At 31.2% G+C, this 19,277-nt stretch overlaps 1 protein-coding gene across 1 annotated transcript; it reads right to left on the bottom strand.

Annotated features, from left to right (window-relative positions):
- Positions 1 to 2,491: 2,491 nt before the first annotated feature.
- On the bottom strand, positions 2,492 to 8,104 carry LOC106686435 (beta-1,3-galactosyltransferase 6). The gene is made up of 3 exons (XM_014429749.3): positions 7,398 to 8,104; positions 5,776 to 5,859; positions 2,492 to 4,033 (listed from the first exon to the last, which is right to left on the bottom strand). The coding sequence occupies exons 1-3, from the start codon at positions 7,961 to 7,963 to the stop codon at positions 3,757 to 3,759; spliced, it is 927 nt and encodes a 308-aa protein (XP_014285235.1). The 5' UTR covers positions 7,964 to 8,104; the 3' UTR covers positions 2,492 to 3,756.
- Between the last annotated feature and the right edge of the window lie 11,173 nt (positions 8,105 to 19,277).

Here is a 19,277-nt window from a genome sequence, read left to right as displayed (position 1 = left end):
ATAATGATAAATGGTCTTAGTGGGTCGAGGTCAAAGAGACACTCAAAAACATAAAAACTATTTAATATAAATTTTTTGATCCCCATCAGAGAGATTCATCAGAACTAAAGAAAGAAGAAACAAAAATTGTTAACTATGGGAGCACTGTAAAATGATATATAGAAAATTATACATAATAGAAGATAAAAAGAATTTTATTATTCATTACTATATTTTTTATTCTATTTGTTTCAATGCCCATATTCTTTCAATTTAATTTCTTATTTTTATACAATTTCTATGTTATAGTTCTATCATAGTTTAAAATTGTTTGTCTTGTTTATTTAAACATGATAAAGAACTATAATGTTGGTGGAAATTTTGGCTATAAATAAACTATTTCACACTACTTTGAATCCCCTCCTTCAATTTTTTTCAACTAATAAATTTCCAACACTTTAATATACCTAAAATCATATCTAAATTAATGAGAAATTGAAATAATAACAATAAAGGCCCATAATAGGGTGTTAGGAAATTTTTTTTTCTAACCTCCTCAATATCTTTATTTAAAAACAAATACAATTAATAAGTTAAATAGACAATATATATACATAATTTACAATAAATTTTGTTTTGCAACATGGCATAATAAGAAAGGTTTACAGGGTCCACTTTACATGGTAGCATGTTAGCCAGGGGACTTATAATGAATGGGGAGCGACCATTCTAGCTGGTGGTGCTGATGATATGAGTGATTTCAGGCTGCAGAGCCCGAAGTCCTTCCCTTGGCGAGTAGGTCAACCAAGGGTCTGTATTTTGCCACCTCCCTGGTCTTGTTGGAGGGTCAATTTCCCTGAATAGCAGATTGGCACAGGCCTTGATGAATCAAAGAATTTGATGGGCCTCTGGCACAGAAGGACGCTGGAGTTCTTGGTGGATGTTTTTGGCCTTCTGCAATGCGTTGCCTCAGACAATTCACTGGAGGATAGAGTTCTGGCAGCTCTGCAGCTTTTGGAGCGTGGTCTTGTAGATGTGCCGCAGTAGGGATGCACCATAGACCATTGTAGGTCTGATGTTGGCCTTATATATTTGCAGCTTCAGCCTAAGAGAGAGTTGCTGGGATTTAAGTAGGTGGTATAGCCTGTAGGTCTTCAGGTGGGCCAACTTGAGTCTCTCCAGTGTGACGTCCAGGTAGAGGATGGAGGTAGACATCTGCTGGTCAACCTCGTCGAGTTTGAAGGAGGTAGGCAGTGACTTCTTTCCTTTCTCCAACATGCCGATGGCGTCCTTTTCGCCAGGGTTCACCCTAATCCCAATAACTATAAGTGCATCAGTGATGGTGGCTGCAGTGTCTTGGGCATGGGTTAGGGTTTAAGATAAATTATTAGTAACATTAGTTATTTACAGAATAATAATTAAATTAATCGAGAAGTAAGTATTCATCTGCAAATACTATCTACATAGAATTTAATATTAATACTGACATTGCTATACATCCGTTTGGTCTCGGCATAAATTTATTTTGATTCATAATCATTATTATGCCCTGGATCAGCTAGTATGTAGTCATCTTTAAATTAAATCAATTTAATGCAAAAAGTTTTATAAAATTAAAAAACTATAAAATTTTAATTGTCACTTAAAGAATAAAAAGGTTATTCAACTTAAAGGTAAGATGGCATGGATTGAGGTGTTCATTTAAACCTTCTTTTTCCCTAAAAATTAGTATGAATATATTTGAATGAAATTGTTATGGTTATAAACACTTAGACAGTCTAAACTAACAAAATATTTTTTAAAAAATTAATAATGATGTTATAGCATAGACATATTTAATAAAAATTAATTGAAAAATGAAAAAATATGCAATAAAATAGCTGCATAATTAAAAAAAAAATAAGTAGATGATTCAAACAGAGATAAAGGATTGATAATTAAAAAAAAACCAACATTGTATAATTCTTTATTAGAAAAATGCAAAAGTAACAATAGTAACTTTGGCACTCGAATAATGAATAGGTCTTTGTAAACTAATTTTATATAACATTTAGGAAAGAAATACACCTTTGATGCTGAATAAGACATAATACATAAACTTAAACAAAAGTTTCAAAAAATTTTAAAATTACATTAATACATTCTTCAAAAATATTTTCAATAAAATTAATAATATAAATATGAAGAAGATGGTTATGGTTGTGGTCAAGAAGGATAAAAATAGTAAACAACTATTTATTTCTGATGTTTTGCCCTACTTTGTATAGTTTCATCAGGGCTGTTCAATTTGATATCTTTACAGACTTATAATAAAATAAATAGTTAAAATAAAATTATATCGTACACATCCATACTGCTTTCAGAGTTGAAATAATTTTTAAGTTAAATAATAAATAAAAACAATTACAAAGTATATTTGAATTTCTGGAAGATTATTGATTGACCGTGTGTAAAGATGAAAGGAATATGGTCCGGGTGCGGTCAAAAAAGAACAAAAAAATAGTAATGGAAGATTATTGATTGACCGTGTGTAAAGATGAAAGGAATATGGTCCGGGTGCGGTCAAAAAAACTCAAATAGTAGAAATATACTATTTTAATGAACCAACGTTTCGCAGTAGAAATATACTATTTTGACCATATTCCTTTCACATTTATATTTGAATTTGTTTTTATAGTTTTCACCACTACTCAAAATTATATCTAATTAAAAGCGAACATCGATATATTTTTCTTATTATATAAATGAGCAGTTCTTAGTATCAAATGTACTGATTGCTCTTATTAAAACTACACTAACAATCTCGTTTCCATGTAGATGAGAAGTTCTACAAAATAAGTTAAGGGCTCAATAATATAAGAATTCTGGAATGATGTTAAAAATAGAATTGAGCACTTTAATAAGTAGGTTATTAATTAAAATTTTATGGTTAATTTATTTTAATTTTTTAGAAACTTTAATGCAGGAATTAAAAATCTCTATAAGAACATTTCTCATTTAACTGATAATTTCAAAAAACAATCTATACTTCATAAGATATTTCATAAAGTCATAAAAAGCCAACAATAAAAAACTTCGTATTTAAAACCCAGTAAGAAGTACACATCTTAATAACATATATATTATAAAATCTTGACTGTATTATATTATTAAAAATATACACATAAGAGAAAGCAATAATAAAACAAATATTTCTACTTTAAGCTTGAATGATTGAATTTTATTTATAGTGATAGATATTACTTACAAAAAGCACAATGACTAGAGCTTAAAAGTATGCACAAACTAGAATTCATAATTATTAATTGTTGCTAGACAATCTGTCAATAGTCAACTTATATTTTGACAGATATAATATTTAAATGTTATCTAAAATTACAAAATATCAAATAACAAATTTTGATAAATAATAGAAAAATAAGTTTTAAAAAAATTAATTTTCAGATCCTTTGAGGAAAAAATTAATCTTTATGTCCAAACCATGGCGTTGAAGAATTAAATGATTATCATTGAAAATATAGTATATGATATGTACATCTTATTCTGAATAAATTATTGTATTACAAACTGATAAATCATAGGATGTATTACTAAGATGGAGGACATACAATTAATGCAAGTTAAAATAGTTGTAGGTAAGTGTAAGAATTATTGTAAATATAAACAACTTTTTGGTAAAATGGTAAAGTAAATTTAAAGTTCAATTATAAAATACCAATTTTAACTTATAAAATAAATCACATCGTATCATTTACCCACCTTAATTAATATAAATTTTTATATTACAGACTTGAGACAACATTTTGAAGGAGGTACAGTCCAATCGTACTCATAAGGGGATGTGAACTTTGTCTCGACAGAGCAAGGCACTCCTGAACGTGATAACGATGCGTACAATGCTCTAATATGTTCAGGCGTTTGCTTATGTGTTACCATGTGAGAGTTGGAGCACCCACGACTGACATGGCCGGAGTCGAAACGTATGTCGTGGATACGACTAATATTGTAAGGAGACAGCCATACTCCGAGTGATACGTCCTCAGAGTTGTATGTGCTGAAAAATAATACAATATGAGAATAAAATATTGAAGATAGATTATGGATACTGAAACATTTTACGACTAATTAAAAAGATTTAAAAAATAAAAAACTTTTGATAGTGATACCCATCACTATCACCAACCAATATATAGAAAATTTTTCCTAATTTAACATAAGAACTAGTGCCATATGATTTTTGAGGCCCCCTAACCACAAAATATGTGAGTGTGGATTGGTGTTATCCACAATAATACAATGTTGATTTTATTACTATAAATGATATAATTTTATATTGTATTTTATAACAATAATGATGTACACAAAATAAACTTAAAAATAGTTTCATTCATTAATGGAAGAGTATTTTCTTAATATATTAATTCTTGTTGAATATATTCATATATATAATTAGCTTTATTTTCTCTTCATTTGTTGACGTTTTAGGGTCTTTTCTCTATCATTCAGGATTACAATATCTTTTCTTTAGTTTTCTAGGCAATTGGGACATAATTATATTTTGTCCTATATCTCTGTTTATTGTACAAAGATATTTGATAATGCCAATAATTACAGCAGGAAAAGTTTCCATATAACATTATAAAATAATTAGAAGAAAATATAATTACATGAAAAATTGACAAGGAAACTTAAGAAAAAATATTGTAATCTAATTGTATAAAATCTATTGTAATGTTACTGAGAAGAGATCCTGAAATGTTGAGAAACCAAAAGAAAATAAAGATAAAAAAAAGGAAGGATATATTATACTAAAATTAATTTGAGGATAAGGTGAAATCCTCAGTAGCTTAATTTTTATTCTATAAAAATCAAAGGTGCCATGGTAGAAAAAAGAAAGAACATTCAAATATTTTAAAGATGTATTAACATTTATTAAAATATTGAATCAAAATTAAACTCGTATGTGCACTCGTAGAAATTGAAAAAGTGTGCTCCAAATATAATCAATTACCTAGACCAGGTGGTGCCATGTAAATCCACCATTTACTGAAATATAAAGGAATAGATATAAATTTAGATACTTTAAACAGAATTGGAGACTACACATTGTTCTCTAGAAGAAATGAATGGCTTAGGGGCAAGAATGTGACAAGCCATAATTTTAAAGACCATTTGAAATTTGTGCAAAATGCTCCTTCATTTTTCTATAAAGCTATTTATTGCGTTTTTCCATCTAATGCCATAATTCCAACTTAATAATTATAATATTATGGAAAATGAACTTTATAAAACATTCACTAAGAATCTTACAATTTTTTGAAACTCCTCTACAAACAAATTTACATCATGTGGCTTATCATATTCTTGCCTATGCCATTAAATTCCATTAATTTTAAATTGGAAAGTAGATGCCAAATTTTATAAATTTAGATATGTATACGAGAAAAAAAAATTCTGCGTTTCCAATTAAGGACTCTCTTGGGCGGAAACACATAGTATCTGTCATTTCGCCTCCAGCTATTTATGCCTCTGATCACATTATATTTTTACAATCAATAAAATTTCTAAAAAATATAAATATATTTTTTTAATTTTTATTAATGGTTACAGGATACAAATATATAATATAATACATTATATATATATATACAAATTTACAAGATATCTATGTGAGTGAAATTTTCATTAAATTTAAAATAAAATATCATCACACATGTAAAAAATACCTCCTATATTAATTTATAATCTTATATTCAATAGTTTTATATGTATATGATTAAATTTCTACAAATGTACCTTAGCACATGTGCTTTGTCGACGATCAACTGCACTGCAGGGTAAGTCAAAATGTAACCACCACCAAGGGCATATGGTAAATATCTGAAACAAGAAACATAAATAAAATATTTTCCCCCTTCTTTCCACCAGATAGTGGACAATAAAAACCAAATATTGTTTGATTTATATATCTCAACATACTATATCCTCCTCATCTAATTTGTACTGCTATTATTGGACTGTTTACAATATTAAAATAGATAATACACTCATTTCATGGTCAATGACAGAATATACTTATTCAAGTGTCTTTTGTATTTTAATTTAATATTTTTAATATTGTGACTTATCAAATAATAATGGGACACCAATAATCAATTAGATGCTGGGAAGAGGGATATTGCATCCCAGAACCTGATGGCAAAATGATAAAAATAATTAAAATAAGAATGAAAAACATTATCATGCCAATTAGTGCATTTTATCTACACTTTTGTTATATATTATTAATAATGTTTTCGTGACAAATTCCCAAATTATATGTATAACCACTTAAAACATAATCTAGAGCTGAAAATGCTCTTTTAATACTGACTTGACTAGCAAGGAGCTCCGATTAATAATAAATTTTTAGAGAAATAAGTTTTGGCCAAATCATTGAAAAATAAATAAAATCAGATAAACCTAATTTTATTTTTCTCCCAGTTCATATATTGAATACTTGGATGATCAATGCTGTCATCTGTTGACATGATAGAAAGGATATTCAATTTTTTCCTTGAAAATTTTTTGATTAATCCCAATAAAATATAAGCCCAGCTGAAACTTTTACAAACAAATTTTAAAATAACAGTTATTTTGCAATTCCAAAAATTTTTTAGGAGAAACTGTTAAAATGTAACTTATTGTAAAAACTGAATAGCTGGTTTCAACTTATGTACAAAGTGAAAAGAGTAATTCTAAGAGCTACCATTTAAATTCATTGTCATAATTAAACTGTGTATAGCATTCTGAATTTTAAAGACTGTAGTAAAAACGAAATATTTTTATTAAATGAAAACTTTACTAGAAGGTTTATAACATGATGAATTAAAGAATGGAGAATCAATGGGCATATAATACATAGCATTCCTTAATATTAATGATATTGTTATAATCCAAAATTTAATTATTGTAGCAAGGGACAGAGCAATGTAGGATAGCAAAGAAATATGATAACAGTTACTAAATAATTTATATTATTACACTTAAAATGAATATACCCATGTATATTCTGTTTAAAAATTTCAGTTTGTGTTGTTTTTTTTTTACTTTAAAGTGCATTCAAGTTCGAAATAGGCTAAATAAAATTTACTATATTTAACTCATAATAAACTTATACCTACAGTACTGGTAAAACTTATACCTACAATACAGGTATTCTCACATCAGTGCTTACTAGTACAGATTAACAAGGAAATACAAAAAAAATATTAATTAAGACCTTAATATAAAAAGTAGTTAACTATGTATGGTTAACATTTGTCTAACGTACAAGATATTTCACAACTAAAATATTAACTAAGACCTAACCAATGTAACATAGTTATAGCTTATTAGAATCATAAAATGATAACTGAGTATAAGTCAAATTTATTTACCTATCACAAAGAAACCATTGGTCTTCCTTCCACTTTCCTTTTTTAAAAACACTGGCTCTACCATTGAAGTAACCCCAATAAATAGGCTTTTGTTTGTCTACAGAAAGCACTGCTTCATTCAACATTCTCAGATTAACAAAAGTATCATCATCAGTCTTAAGGAGGAAGTCAAATTTGTAAGTTTGATAAACATGAACCAGTGCAGCTAATAACTTTCTCGTAAGACTTTGGTAACTTTCATGGAGAGGGAGTAAAAGTATATCATTGTGTTCACTTTGTTCAGATAAAATAGTTTTCCTTTGTTCTGGTGTGAAGCTTAAACTACCGATTACAAACATGTAGGAAGATCTTTGGTTTAAATCTCGCAACCATGTTTGCCTTATTGCATACCTCTGTATGACATTTTCTGGTGAGCTCAAAATAACTACAACAAACTGAAACTCTTCTCGATCAAAGACATTATCAAACTCTTCTTTTTTGAGGTCATAGCTGGTAAGAAGGAGAGTAAAACTACAGCCCAAAACGAAGCAGAGAATATGAGTTATGTGACTCACTTTTAAATGCATTTTTACTCTTGAAGAGCATTTCGAACTGAGGATAGAACAGTTCACGTTATTTCAAATATAAGAATATAATTTCCTTTAAAATGCATGTTTAATATTAAGTAATTAAACACAACTTGACAGTTATAACAGTCAGGTAGGGTAACAGTGGCATAGTAAACATAAACAGTCTTATCCTTTCTGATAAGGTTTGAAAATACAATTAAATGTACACTTTTGAACTAGTGATTATTAAAAATTGAAAATTTATTATAACTGATTAGAAGTAATATATATTAATATTATATTAGTGGATGCTTTTATAGTATGTTACCCAAGATTCTTTATTTCTATTTCATAATTAAAAGGAACCCCTACAGGTTCAGCGCAGAATGTCAATATAACCAAAGATGGACGTTTAGATTAATCGTGTAATTGTAAAATTGATGGATTATCAAGAAAATTTCAAAATCTGATCATTCAAAATTTGAATTGGAGGGGGGAGGTACTGAGAAAGTGAATAATAGGCTGTGAATGTTTTGTTTATATTGTACATTTAACGTTTTTCTTACATTATGTCAACATAATGGCATAAACAAGATATCTGTTCATTATGAATCGAATGAGACATTTCACAGACGATCTTTGTAGTACTAGTCGGTATTTCATTTACAAGTAGGCGTTTCTTATTCATCCCTCTACTCTCAGTCCGCTACTGTTCCTCAAGGTAGTGTCCTCGGTCCCATCCTCTACACTGTCCGTACAGCTGGCATCCTGACCAAATCTAACACTATCCTCAACATGTATGCCGATGACACATGTGTGCTCGCAGTTAATAATAACCTTTTCATTGCATTCCAAACCCTCCAATCCCATACCACAGCCCTCAACCATTCTTTGAGGTCTGTGGTATGGGATCTCGTGATTGGAGGATTAAAATAATTTCCAACAAATCCCGTCAAATCACATTTACCCCTCGGCATAAACCTACTGACTGCACTACAGTTTCCGACTAACCTGGAATCCCCACACAAGACTGAAAAGATAAGAAACTGCACGTCGATTTCGCCTATTACAGCACTTACTGGACATACGGTCTAAACTCCCAATTCATTACATAAAATATTGATTTATATGGCTGTAATAAGACCAATCTGGACATACGGAGTTGAGCTTTGGGGTTCCACTAAACCTTCAAATTCTTCTTGTATCCAATCCTTACAATACAAAAATATCTATGCTCCTTATTTTGTCACAAATAAAATCACATATAATGTTCCATATGTAACCGATCTAGCTCGAACCAGATATCTTTCCTTCTAATATAAACTCCCTAACCACCCTAACCTACTAGTTTCTTACCTTTCTTCCTATCCCATTCCTGACAATCCTCCAAGGCGCTTGAAAAGAAAATGGCCATCAGACCTGCTAATGTAAAAACATTATTAGAGTGCTACCAATCGGTAGTTTCTCCACACGCCTGTATCACTCCATTATAACTGAGATCAAATTTACTGCATCTACAGTAAAGTAAGTAAATGTGCAGTATTATTATAATGTGGAATTGTAAATTTCAATAAAGACAGACTGCAGGAGTCTTCTTAATTCGTCAGTCATGTCTGGTTTTTGAATGATGACAGGCATTCCGACTGACTATGTAGGAGTTCCTTATAGCTTAGAGATTTAGATTCGAATTTATTACATATATAGAAATACACATCGCTGCTTTGCATGAATAGTAACACATTTGATAAAAAAAAAAAAGTTTTGCTTTTATTGATGATTTATTAGTTCTACATGATAATGTAAATATAACCTTAACTAATTTTCTAAATTGTAATAGCTATTAAATTCCAACTTTAATATAGTAAGTCAACGATAGTCAGAGCCGTAGCAAGGCCCTTCTGCGAATTTGAAAATATATGATCAGCAATACTGGGAATTTCATGCCTTTTTTTTTTTAAATATAAAACACTGTTATTATCAAAGAAAAGCTAATCTCCAATTTGAAAATGGTTAATTTTGAAAATAAAAATGATTTCATGGTTAATTGTGTGTCCTCTTTGTACCTGCGCCTTCAGCGGGGCCGAATTTTAAACGATATCTATGTATTAAATTTAATTTCAGGCTAATCTGATACGCCTTAATAGATGTCGAAGTTTTATAAAGCTTGTTTTCAGGAAAAAAATTATAGAAGTTTTCTTCTCAACGATTCTATATATTGTTTGGGATGATAAATCCGAATTTTAGGTTTGCACCACCTCACCAAATACCGGTCTCACGGAAAATATTGAATAAAAAAATCCAGAAATGTAGAATTTTTTTCAGTATTTCATTTATAACTGGGATACTAGGCATTTCTCGAAAACTATCATACACTATAAAAGAAAAGCATACGAAGTTCTCTACAAAATGCATATATCACTTTTCATTAATGCTTTGAGATGCCGTTAGAGCGCTTTTAACAAAGATTATTTTTCGGTTCTCCGTGTATCAAGAAAAAAAAAACAAGAACTTTCTAATTGTCGAGTTTGATCTAGGTATAATTGAAATTTTAAAAAATTCAGACATGTAAATTCAATAAATAGGCACAACCGGACTTAGAAGGATTTTTTTTTTTCGTTTTGTACTAGCAACCGAAAAGTTGGCTTGTAAAAGTATTCAAGCGACATTTCAAGCTGGCCAAAAATGAAACATAATATTGAAAGAAGATAGTTGACCGTATAAAGTAGATTATAGGAAGATGATCCGGGTGGTGGTCAATAAAACCACAAAATAGTAGAAGTATTACATATCATAGTTAATGTAATATTACATTAAATAGTTACTTAAACATTAAATAGATTTTTTTACTATTATGTACTTTTATTGACCGCCACCCGGACTTTCTTCCTACAATGAACATACATACATTTTGTTTCTGATTCAATGCTAATGCTTAATTTTCAATTTGCATTTGAAAACTGAAAAAGTAAAAAAATATTGGCTGTTTTTGGTATAAAATCAGCGAATGTGACAAACCAAAATTCTGATTCTGAAAGTTAATCCTAATAAGCCAATCCACATAGTTTGTTCAATTTGTCAACTTGTTCACAACTTGTTGAGGCAGCTTTAGGTTTATTGCCAATAACTCCTAAAGTATTATAAAGCTGAAATATCCACATAAGCTACTTAATAGTGGATTTAACGATCTTCAAATTTTTTTTTAAATGATAAAAATCATTTTATCGATATTTCGGCAAATGTCAAGAAAACCACTTGGGAAAATAATTTTATGTTGTATTTAATAAACTTGAAATTGAGCCCTTATAGAACTCTTTTTCGTTTAATATTTTCCTAAATACAGTTATTTTACTAAGTCAACCCTGTGTGAATCTATTTTGGGATAGATCTTGGAAACTGCTAATCTTACGTTGCAATAGTGTTATAAACTACTATATAGTGTATTTAACTAGCTTCAGGTTGAGCTGTAATAGACTTTCAGAAAATATTTAATATAAAGAGCTTTATTTTTGCTCAATTTGGATCCTGTTAAATTTAACATAAAGCAGTTTCTGTTGATTATTTCCCGAGCTATAGTAATTTTCAAGATATTTGTCGAAATATATTCACAAATTGTAGTACCACGTGATCGTGGAAAAATATATTGGTGTTTGAAAAACGTAATCTCGGAAAATATTGATACAGAGTCCACAACCAGTAGTGCCGTGAGCGGCATCCCATTCTGCCCCATTGCGTTACACAAGGAGTGACTCAAAATAAACTAGTTGGTAATTCACGTCACTGATAAGTTCCTTTTCAGTACCTCGGTATGCCTACGGCCTAAGAGCATAGGTTTTACATTACACCATTTATAAGTTTCAATATATTTTGCACATTAAAAATATAAACTGTGAGTTGTATTTTGTAGGGTAAGATTGGAATAGGTAATTAATTCTAAGGAAATGGCCGGGCCTACGATAAATAAGAAAAAATATTATTTAACTATTTATTGGTTGCTAACGTTTCAACCCACAATGTAGATCTTCATCTGTGATGTAATTTCTCTTTTTTCCTTGTCTAACATCTCCATCCAACACAACAGCCCTGATGAAGACCTACATTGTTGATCGAAACGTTGGCAACCAGTTATAAAAAACTGTTTTTTTTCTTTTTTGGCCTGATAATCTTATATATAAAATAAGTAATTCTAATTTGGTTCACGATCATTCATTTCGGAATTTTCAGGAGCTTTTTGCACGACTTCATTCTATGTAACGGGGGTTTTATTTCACGGTATTATTTTTTATTCAATTTTAAAGTTTTTAATCATGAATTGTACGGACGCCTGATATATGTAATTCCAATATTCTATCGATATGTCGAACTCAATTCTTGTTCAAAAGTTGGATAATTGCATCCTTGTTGGTACACATCAAATTTGTTTCTGTTTACTTATAGCCCATTTAGATAGTTTTTTTTTTTTTTTTTTTTTTTAATACTTAAAATTAAACTTAAGTGTTTGTATTTGAATAAGGGAGTTAGGCATTAGTTGGGAACTATGAGCTTATAGGGAATTGAAAATTAATTTCTACACCAACTCTCATGGTACGAATAAGTACTTTATACAATAAATTAAAAAAACTACATCTCGACAAACGACTGACATGGAATCCTCATACAAGACTGAAAAGACAGGAAACTGCTCGTCGATTCCGACTATTACAACATTTACTAGACAAACGGTCTAAATTACCAATCCATTACAAAAGACTGGTCTATATGACTATTATAAAGCTTATCTGGTCATACGAGTTGAGCTTTGGGGCTCCACTAAACCATCAAATTCCTCCCGAATCCTTACAGTACAAAATCCTTCGTAAAATCCTTAACGCTCCTTACTTTGTCACAAATCAAGTCATCCATCAAGACCTCAATGTGCCATATGCTGCCGATTTGGCGAAAACCAGATACCATTCCTTCCATGGAAAACTTCCCAACCACCCAAATCCATTTGTTTCTAACCTGGCTTCTCCTTCATTACCTAATAATCCTCCTAGGCGTCTGAAAAGAAGATGGCCCCGGGATCTTATCTTCTAGAAATGTTATTGGAGTTCTATCTATGGGTAGATTCTCCACATGTTTGTATGATGACACTAACTCACCTACAGTAAATTTACTTGTTGTATATATGTTATACAGTTGTAAATAACAATTAATAAATGATTAGAAAAAAAATTAAAATGTTGTTTTTAATTAGGTTGCATGGTTTTCTAATTTTCTTCATTAGTAAAAATCAATACAGAATACTGTTTTTATCGTAATAAGATTTAATAAGATTTTATTGTAATAAGATAACAGTTATTTTAGATATGTGACATGAAAGCAGTAGTATTGGTGATTTTAGGTATGAGGAAATTATTAAATATAATTAACTTGATTTGGTGAATGAAAACAATTTCTTCCTTATTACAATATAATAATTTATTTCATATTACACAGCAACAGAAAGGTAATTGTTCTCCTGCAATGTAGGACTTTTGAAAAAATTTTTTACTCATTAATGACAATAATATTATAAGATATTAGCTAATAAGACTAATAGGAGAATAATTATATGTTAAATATAAGTTTTTTGTTATCTGCAGCCTGAAGATGGGGGAAATCTCTCGAAACGTTGCTGTGTAATATGAAATAAATTATTATATTGTAATAAGGAAGAAATTGTTTTCATTCACTAAATCAAGTTAATACCTTAAGATTCTTCCAGTCAAAGGATTATTAAATTTATTAAATATAATTTTTCCGTAAAACTAAATGTGGGAATGATTATTTTATTCACTGCATATACTGTTATCCAGCAAGAACAGCGGAACGGTCTCTTCACGTTTCATTAATCCCCTAGAGTTAGCCCTAGTTCTTTACAACTTTATTGGACCCAGCAACTAACACCTTATAATACCACTTGGCAATCCTAGGAAAATGACGAACAGGTATGTATGTACTATTAATCTTATCGTTTTTCTTAGGAAGGGTATGAACAAAAAAAAATATCCTGAAAGAGTATGTATTTGGATTGATTGGAGTGATGTACCCTCAGTCCAGTAAAAAAAGTATGTTTCCAAGAATAAAAGATAGAATTATTTTTATCATTGGTTGCACGGGCGTAGGCAGGGGGGCCCGCGGCTCCCCCCAGGATTTCTGGTACCCAAGGCAAAAAGAAAAAGTGAACTTATTTTATAGATGTTTTCATTCTGGAAACATGCTATAATCAGGAAGGTAATGGCGGGGAAAGGTGGTGGCGTCCAAAACATCATCAGAGATAAGTGGAAACTGTTTTATTGTTTGACCCTATACTACTTAATGATCCGGTAAGTATCAAAATTAGAATAGAGGAGATCTTAGGATAGATATAGGGAATTTGTCAAGGATAAAAACATCTTGTTATTACGAAAATCGACCTTATAACCCATGTTACGGTAGGGTCTTCATTAAAACGGATGCTCCTCAAAGCTACCTAAAAATCAGCTGCCCTATAACTCAATTGAGAATAATTTCCCAACTACGACTCTCCGGTAAATATGCAATTACTTTAAGTGTCGGTCCACACAACTGTACTTTGTACCCACAGAAGCTTTGTCCAGCTAGTGCTGGAAAAGCACTGGAGGATTGGTTTCATTTTTTGCCAAATTGCCCTGCGTATCATAAGAAACAAATTCGATACATACCAAAACTATTAACACAATATTAATCGAAATCAGCTGTTTGAATTTCTGCATGTATCCTTAGAATTGGATCTTAAAGTGGTTTTTATATATGTAACTCAAAACCTGGACACCTATCATCCCAGTAGGAGGTTTTTGTTTTAGTATTATTAAATATGAAATGACGTTTTTGTTTTATTGTTTTATTCTAATGAATGTAGATAGCTCTGCTTGGGTATATTGTCTGTTATTAGTTTATATAAACGATATTTAGCTCATATTTTTTGTAAAATGACTACAATTGATTATTTACATTATGTATTTCACAGGCTAACTCTATTTGTACGGGGGTTGCTCCATAAACAAATAAATAAATTATTATTATTTAGGAATTTTCCTTATTCTCAGTTTTCACCGGAAGTAGCACCTACTCGGACATAGGTCAAGGATGAGGCTAGAAAAATTTGATCTTTCATATTGAGGAATTTTCTGACTATGCTCGCAGTCCCGAGCAACACAGCTTTCTGCATTAGTTCCAGAATATTCAATGACAGATCCAGGTCCTTAATGCTCTCCAGTGTCATCTGTGGCACCCTGACTTTCTCCAGCTAATACAATTGTTTTAATTCCTCTCCTAGATCCTGATATTTCCAAATTATTTTGGCTACTATCTTGTGAAGGTTGTCATCCAATGGCACGCCTATTTCTATGATTGTTGCATATTTTCCTCTGGTAGAGATTAGTAAGATATCAGGCTTATTATGAGCAATTGTGCGATCGGTAATGATGGCCTGACCCCAATAGAGCTTAACATCCCGTTCATCAATGATCGCTCGTGGGCTGTACTTGTAATAAGGCCTGAGGTCGTTCTTAAGCTTCAACTTTTTGGCTAATTCCTGATGGACGATTTTAGCCATATTGTTGTGATCAGTAAATATTCTTTTCTAGCAAACACTTGTCAGCCTGATCTTATGTGTTGAATTGATTCTGATGCTGTTCTACACAGTCGACAAGATTCTGTTATGTTTTCTCCACATACGCGGCGTCTGTAGGTCCTCTTCATTACATCATCATTAAAGAGCTCCATAATATTTGAATCTATCAATTTATAATTTACTATTATTATTGTTATTGGTCTTTAAAAATGAAAATCTTGGGAAGGAACCACCCATTAGTGGTTCAAGCTTTAATTTAAATTATAAGGTCCCGAGGCCATCTTATTTCCAGACGCTTCGGAGGGTTATCAGGGGTTGTTAATGATGAAAGATTAAGAATTAATGGGTTAGGATGGGTAAGGAGTTTGGAATGAAAAGACCCATATCTGTTTTGGGCCAAATCTGCAACGAATGGGATGTTAAGGTCTTTGTGGATGAGTTTATTTGTAACGTAATAAGGAGCATCAAGGATTTGACGAAGGATTTTGGATTGCAAGGATTGGATGCGGGAGGAATTTGATGGCTTGATAGAGCCCCAGAGCTCAAGTCCATATGTCCAAATTGGTCTGATTATCATAGTGAATACTAATTTTTTGTAGTGAATAGGAAGTTTAGAGCGTTTGTCAAGTAAGTGTTATAGCAATCGGAATCTACGAGCAGTTTCTTGTCGTTTCAGTCTTGTGTGTGGATTCCAAGTAAGTCTCTTGTCACGTTGGAGTCCTAAGTATCGAATCTGTTCAGCAGGCGTTAGTGGAGTGCTTAGAAAGGATACTGTAGGACAGAAGGGTAGAGGTTTACAACGGAGAGTAAAGGTGATCTGATGAAATTTGTCAGGATTTATTTTTATTCTCCAGTTTTGACATCAATCGCCAGTAGATGTTATGTGTGTCTGTAGTGTTTGTGATGCATTAGTTGGGTAGTTGTTTACAGGCAGTATACATGTGTCATCAGCGTTACAAAATATTAAACAGAAAATATATCTCAGCTGTTGAAAAGATACTGTCCTACAAAAAACGTAGTTTTGACGGGATTGTATTGAAACAAAATAATAATGGCGTATACTTTTTGATGGGTAAACTTTTTAATTTTGGAAATAATTATCTAAATAAAAAAGAAAAAATTAAAATCTTGTCATTTTAAATTGGTTTCTAGGTATAAACAAAATGGCCCTGCACTGGACACCGTATTTAGGTCACATTATGTTCCCTATCAAAATGGAAGATGACGACATATACTTCCTACACATCTAGTTATATACCACAATTTTCACAATCTAATCCTTTAAAATTTAATAAACTATATATTTAATGTACTTGTAATAAATTAGGGATTATTGGCCAAAAACATTATAATGTATGACGGCCATTTTGAAAAATCATTTTTACAAACTGTTTTACATTAGAATACACAGGAATAAATTATTTTACAATCACTTCTTGCTTATCTTGCAATTTTACTGGACTACCATAGTTGTTATAAGAAATTACTGAATGCTCTGAAGAGGCAATTAAATTGATTATTAACTAACGTTAATTAAACTTATCTGAAATATTAATCAAAGGATGTTACTTTATGAAATAGTAGTAAATGATCAGATAAAACTGAGAAAGAGACTAATTAAAAATATCGCAACATATTAATTGTATGATAAAATGGAACGTTCATGTTTGTTTTCATTTACTTTTTATGATGTGTATTTTTATTCCCTTATATTTACTAAGTTATTTATATTAATTATGAATAACCGCGGCCGCCCATCAGGTAGACGAGGAGCAAACAGCATTCTATGGGATTTTTTGTGAAAGGAAGGTGGGTCTATCTGGAATCTGTATTATATCTTACATAATGACCGGATGTTTGTCTTCTAAATGCGCAGTTTGGTTGTTATGATGTCATAAATACAAAATGGCCGCCACATGTGAGATTTATTCATTGTATTATGAATAACTTCTTCCATTGCGAACATGTGTAAAATTTGTTTAGAACATTTGCTTTAGTGAATGAAACGAAGATCAATTTTAGTCATTATTAATATCACTGTGGCCTATGGTCCATTAAATATCTCATCACCGATCTAGAACGTACTTTAAAGGGCACACTGAATTCCTTGAGATTCTTTGTGAAAGCTATGAACCACTATGTGGAATGCTGTAGTACCTGGCGTTCACCTCAAAATTGTGCAGTTCGGTATGAAATATATTATTTCAAGGAAAAATTAGTCCCTTTTTTACTTCTTTGTGGTACCTCTATACAACGGCATACTCAGGACCAAAATTAGAGGGGAGCCCACCAAAGTCAATCGGGGGAAAGCCATAGACAATCAGGTTGTGACGTTTCAGCACGGAATGAAACCGAAATTATATCTAATTGCCGAAGTGCTTACTAGTTATTATAAGAGGATAAAAAAAATTATTAAATTTTAGCTAGAGGGGAGGGGGGGGGGCAACTGCCCCTAGAAGTATGAAGTAGATTATTGGAAGATAGTCCGGGCGGCAGTCAATAAAGGTATTTATTGTTATCAACGTTTCACCCCACTTTGCAGGGCTTCGTCAGAGCTGTCAGATTGAAACAAAGATGATAATCGATTTGGATTGTTAAAGATTTGTTCTAAGTTTTCTAGTTTCAAACACGATATTCTAGAATATTTTGAACTATATATCGTAACCAAAAGCATCCATTTCTAAAATTATTCTAAACCTCTTTGTTTAGCCTTCATCGAACCTCATGATTTCGGAATAAATCATCTTTCTCTGTTTCCACCGTTAATCGATCCAAAAATTTATTTTGTTTTATTCGTCCTCATTTCAATCGGAACTGGTGTTCAAACTCTTTCTTCTATTTAGTATCAAATCAAAAACACTTTATTAAATGTTTTTTCTTAAAAAAAAAAAAAAAAAATACAAATTTCATCAATCATCAAGTTTAATTTTAGAAACTGTACTAAATTTCTTTTAAAAGAATACTAAGGTCTCCGCAACTCTGCTGTACACTTTCATACTTTTTTATGTTGATGTTAATGTGTACATTCGCAAAACTTGAATTTTTAAAAGTTTTAATGGTCTTATTTAATTTGTTTGTGAGCATCCACAAATCCAAAATCAGATTTTTTCTTTAATGAGAAAAAATGGTTAATAAAAGTAACATAAAAATATGTTCAATTGTACCTTACAGAGGTCTCTTAATCTTGATAAATTACTCTGCTACACTTTGCCACATCGTTTGTTGGACTACTCAACTATATTGGTAAGGGACAACCATTCAATGAAGAACATCTGTGAGATTAACTTTTGTCCACTGTGCGCTCTAACGGAAGTAAATAAGGAACACTCTTGTAGGAATACTACTCACACAGGTTGGCAACCCATTCTCTTGAGAATAAGTGTGATAATCACCTCGTGTATCAGATATGATGAGATAAAGAATATACAAAATGTATATATAAAATAATTATAATTTTTTTAAGCAGGGTCCACACTATGCCGGGGTATGCCGGGCGGGCTAAGCCGCGTTGATGTAGACGCCCCGGGCGGCTTTGCCGGGTTAAGCAGGGACAACACTATGCCGCGGTAGGCCGGGCGGGCTGACGTCATAGTCGGTAATCATTTTGAAAACACTTTAACACTTTAAGGACACTTTAAAAAAACTTCTAAAAAGTACTCTTCAATGAAGTCACCAGTCTTGGTGTTGAAACTAAAATAATAATAAAATAAGGTAGAAATA

This window comes from Halyomorpha halys, unplaced genomic scaffold, assembly GCF_000696795.3.
Source record: "Halyomorpha halys isolate HHAL.00 unplaced genomic scaffold, Hhal_1.1 Scaffold817.1, whole genome shotgun sequence".
NCBI lineage: Eukaryota > Metazoa > Arthropoda > Insecta > Hemiptera > Pentatomidae > Halyomorpha > Halyomorpha halys.
This window is presented reverse-complemented; position numbering and strand designations above follow the sequence as displayed.

Bases quoted from the DNA above. Each gene is read 5' to 3' on its own strand.
- LOC106686435 (XM_014429749.3), bottom strand. From the start codon at position 7,963: ATGCATTTAAAAGTGAGTCACATAACTCATATTCTCTGCTTCGTTTTG. The intron at 5,860-7,397 runs GTAAATAAATTT...TTCTTGTTTCAG, and splicing joins CAATGGTTTCTTTGTGATAG to ATATTTACCATATGCCCTTG. The intron at 4,034-5,775 runs GTACATTTGTAG...ATTATTTTTCAG, and splicing joins GACAAAGCACATGTGCTAAG to CACATACAACTCTGAGGACG.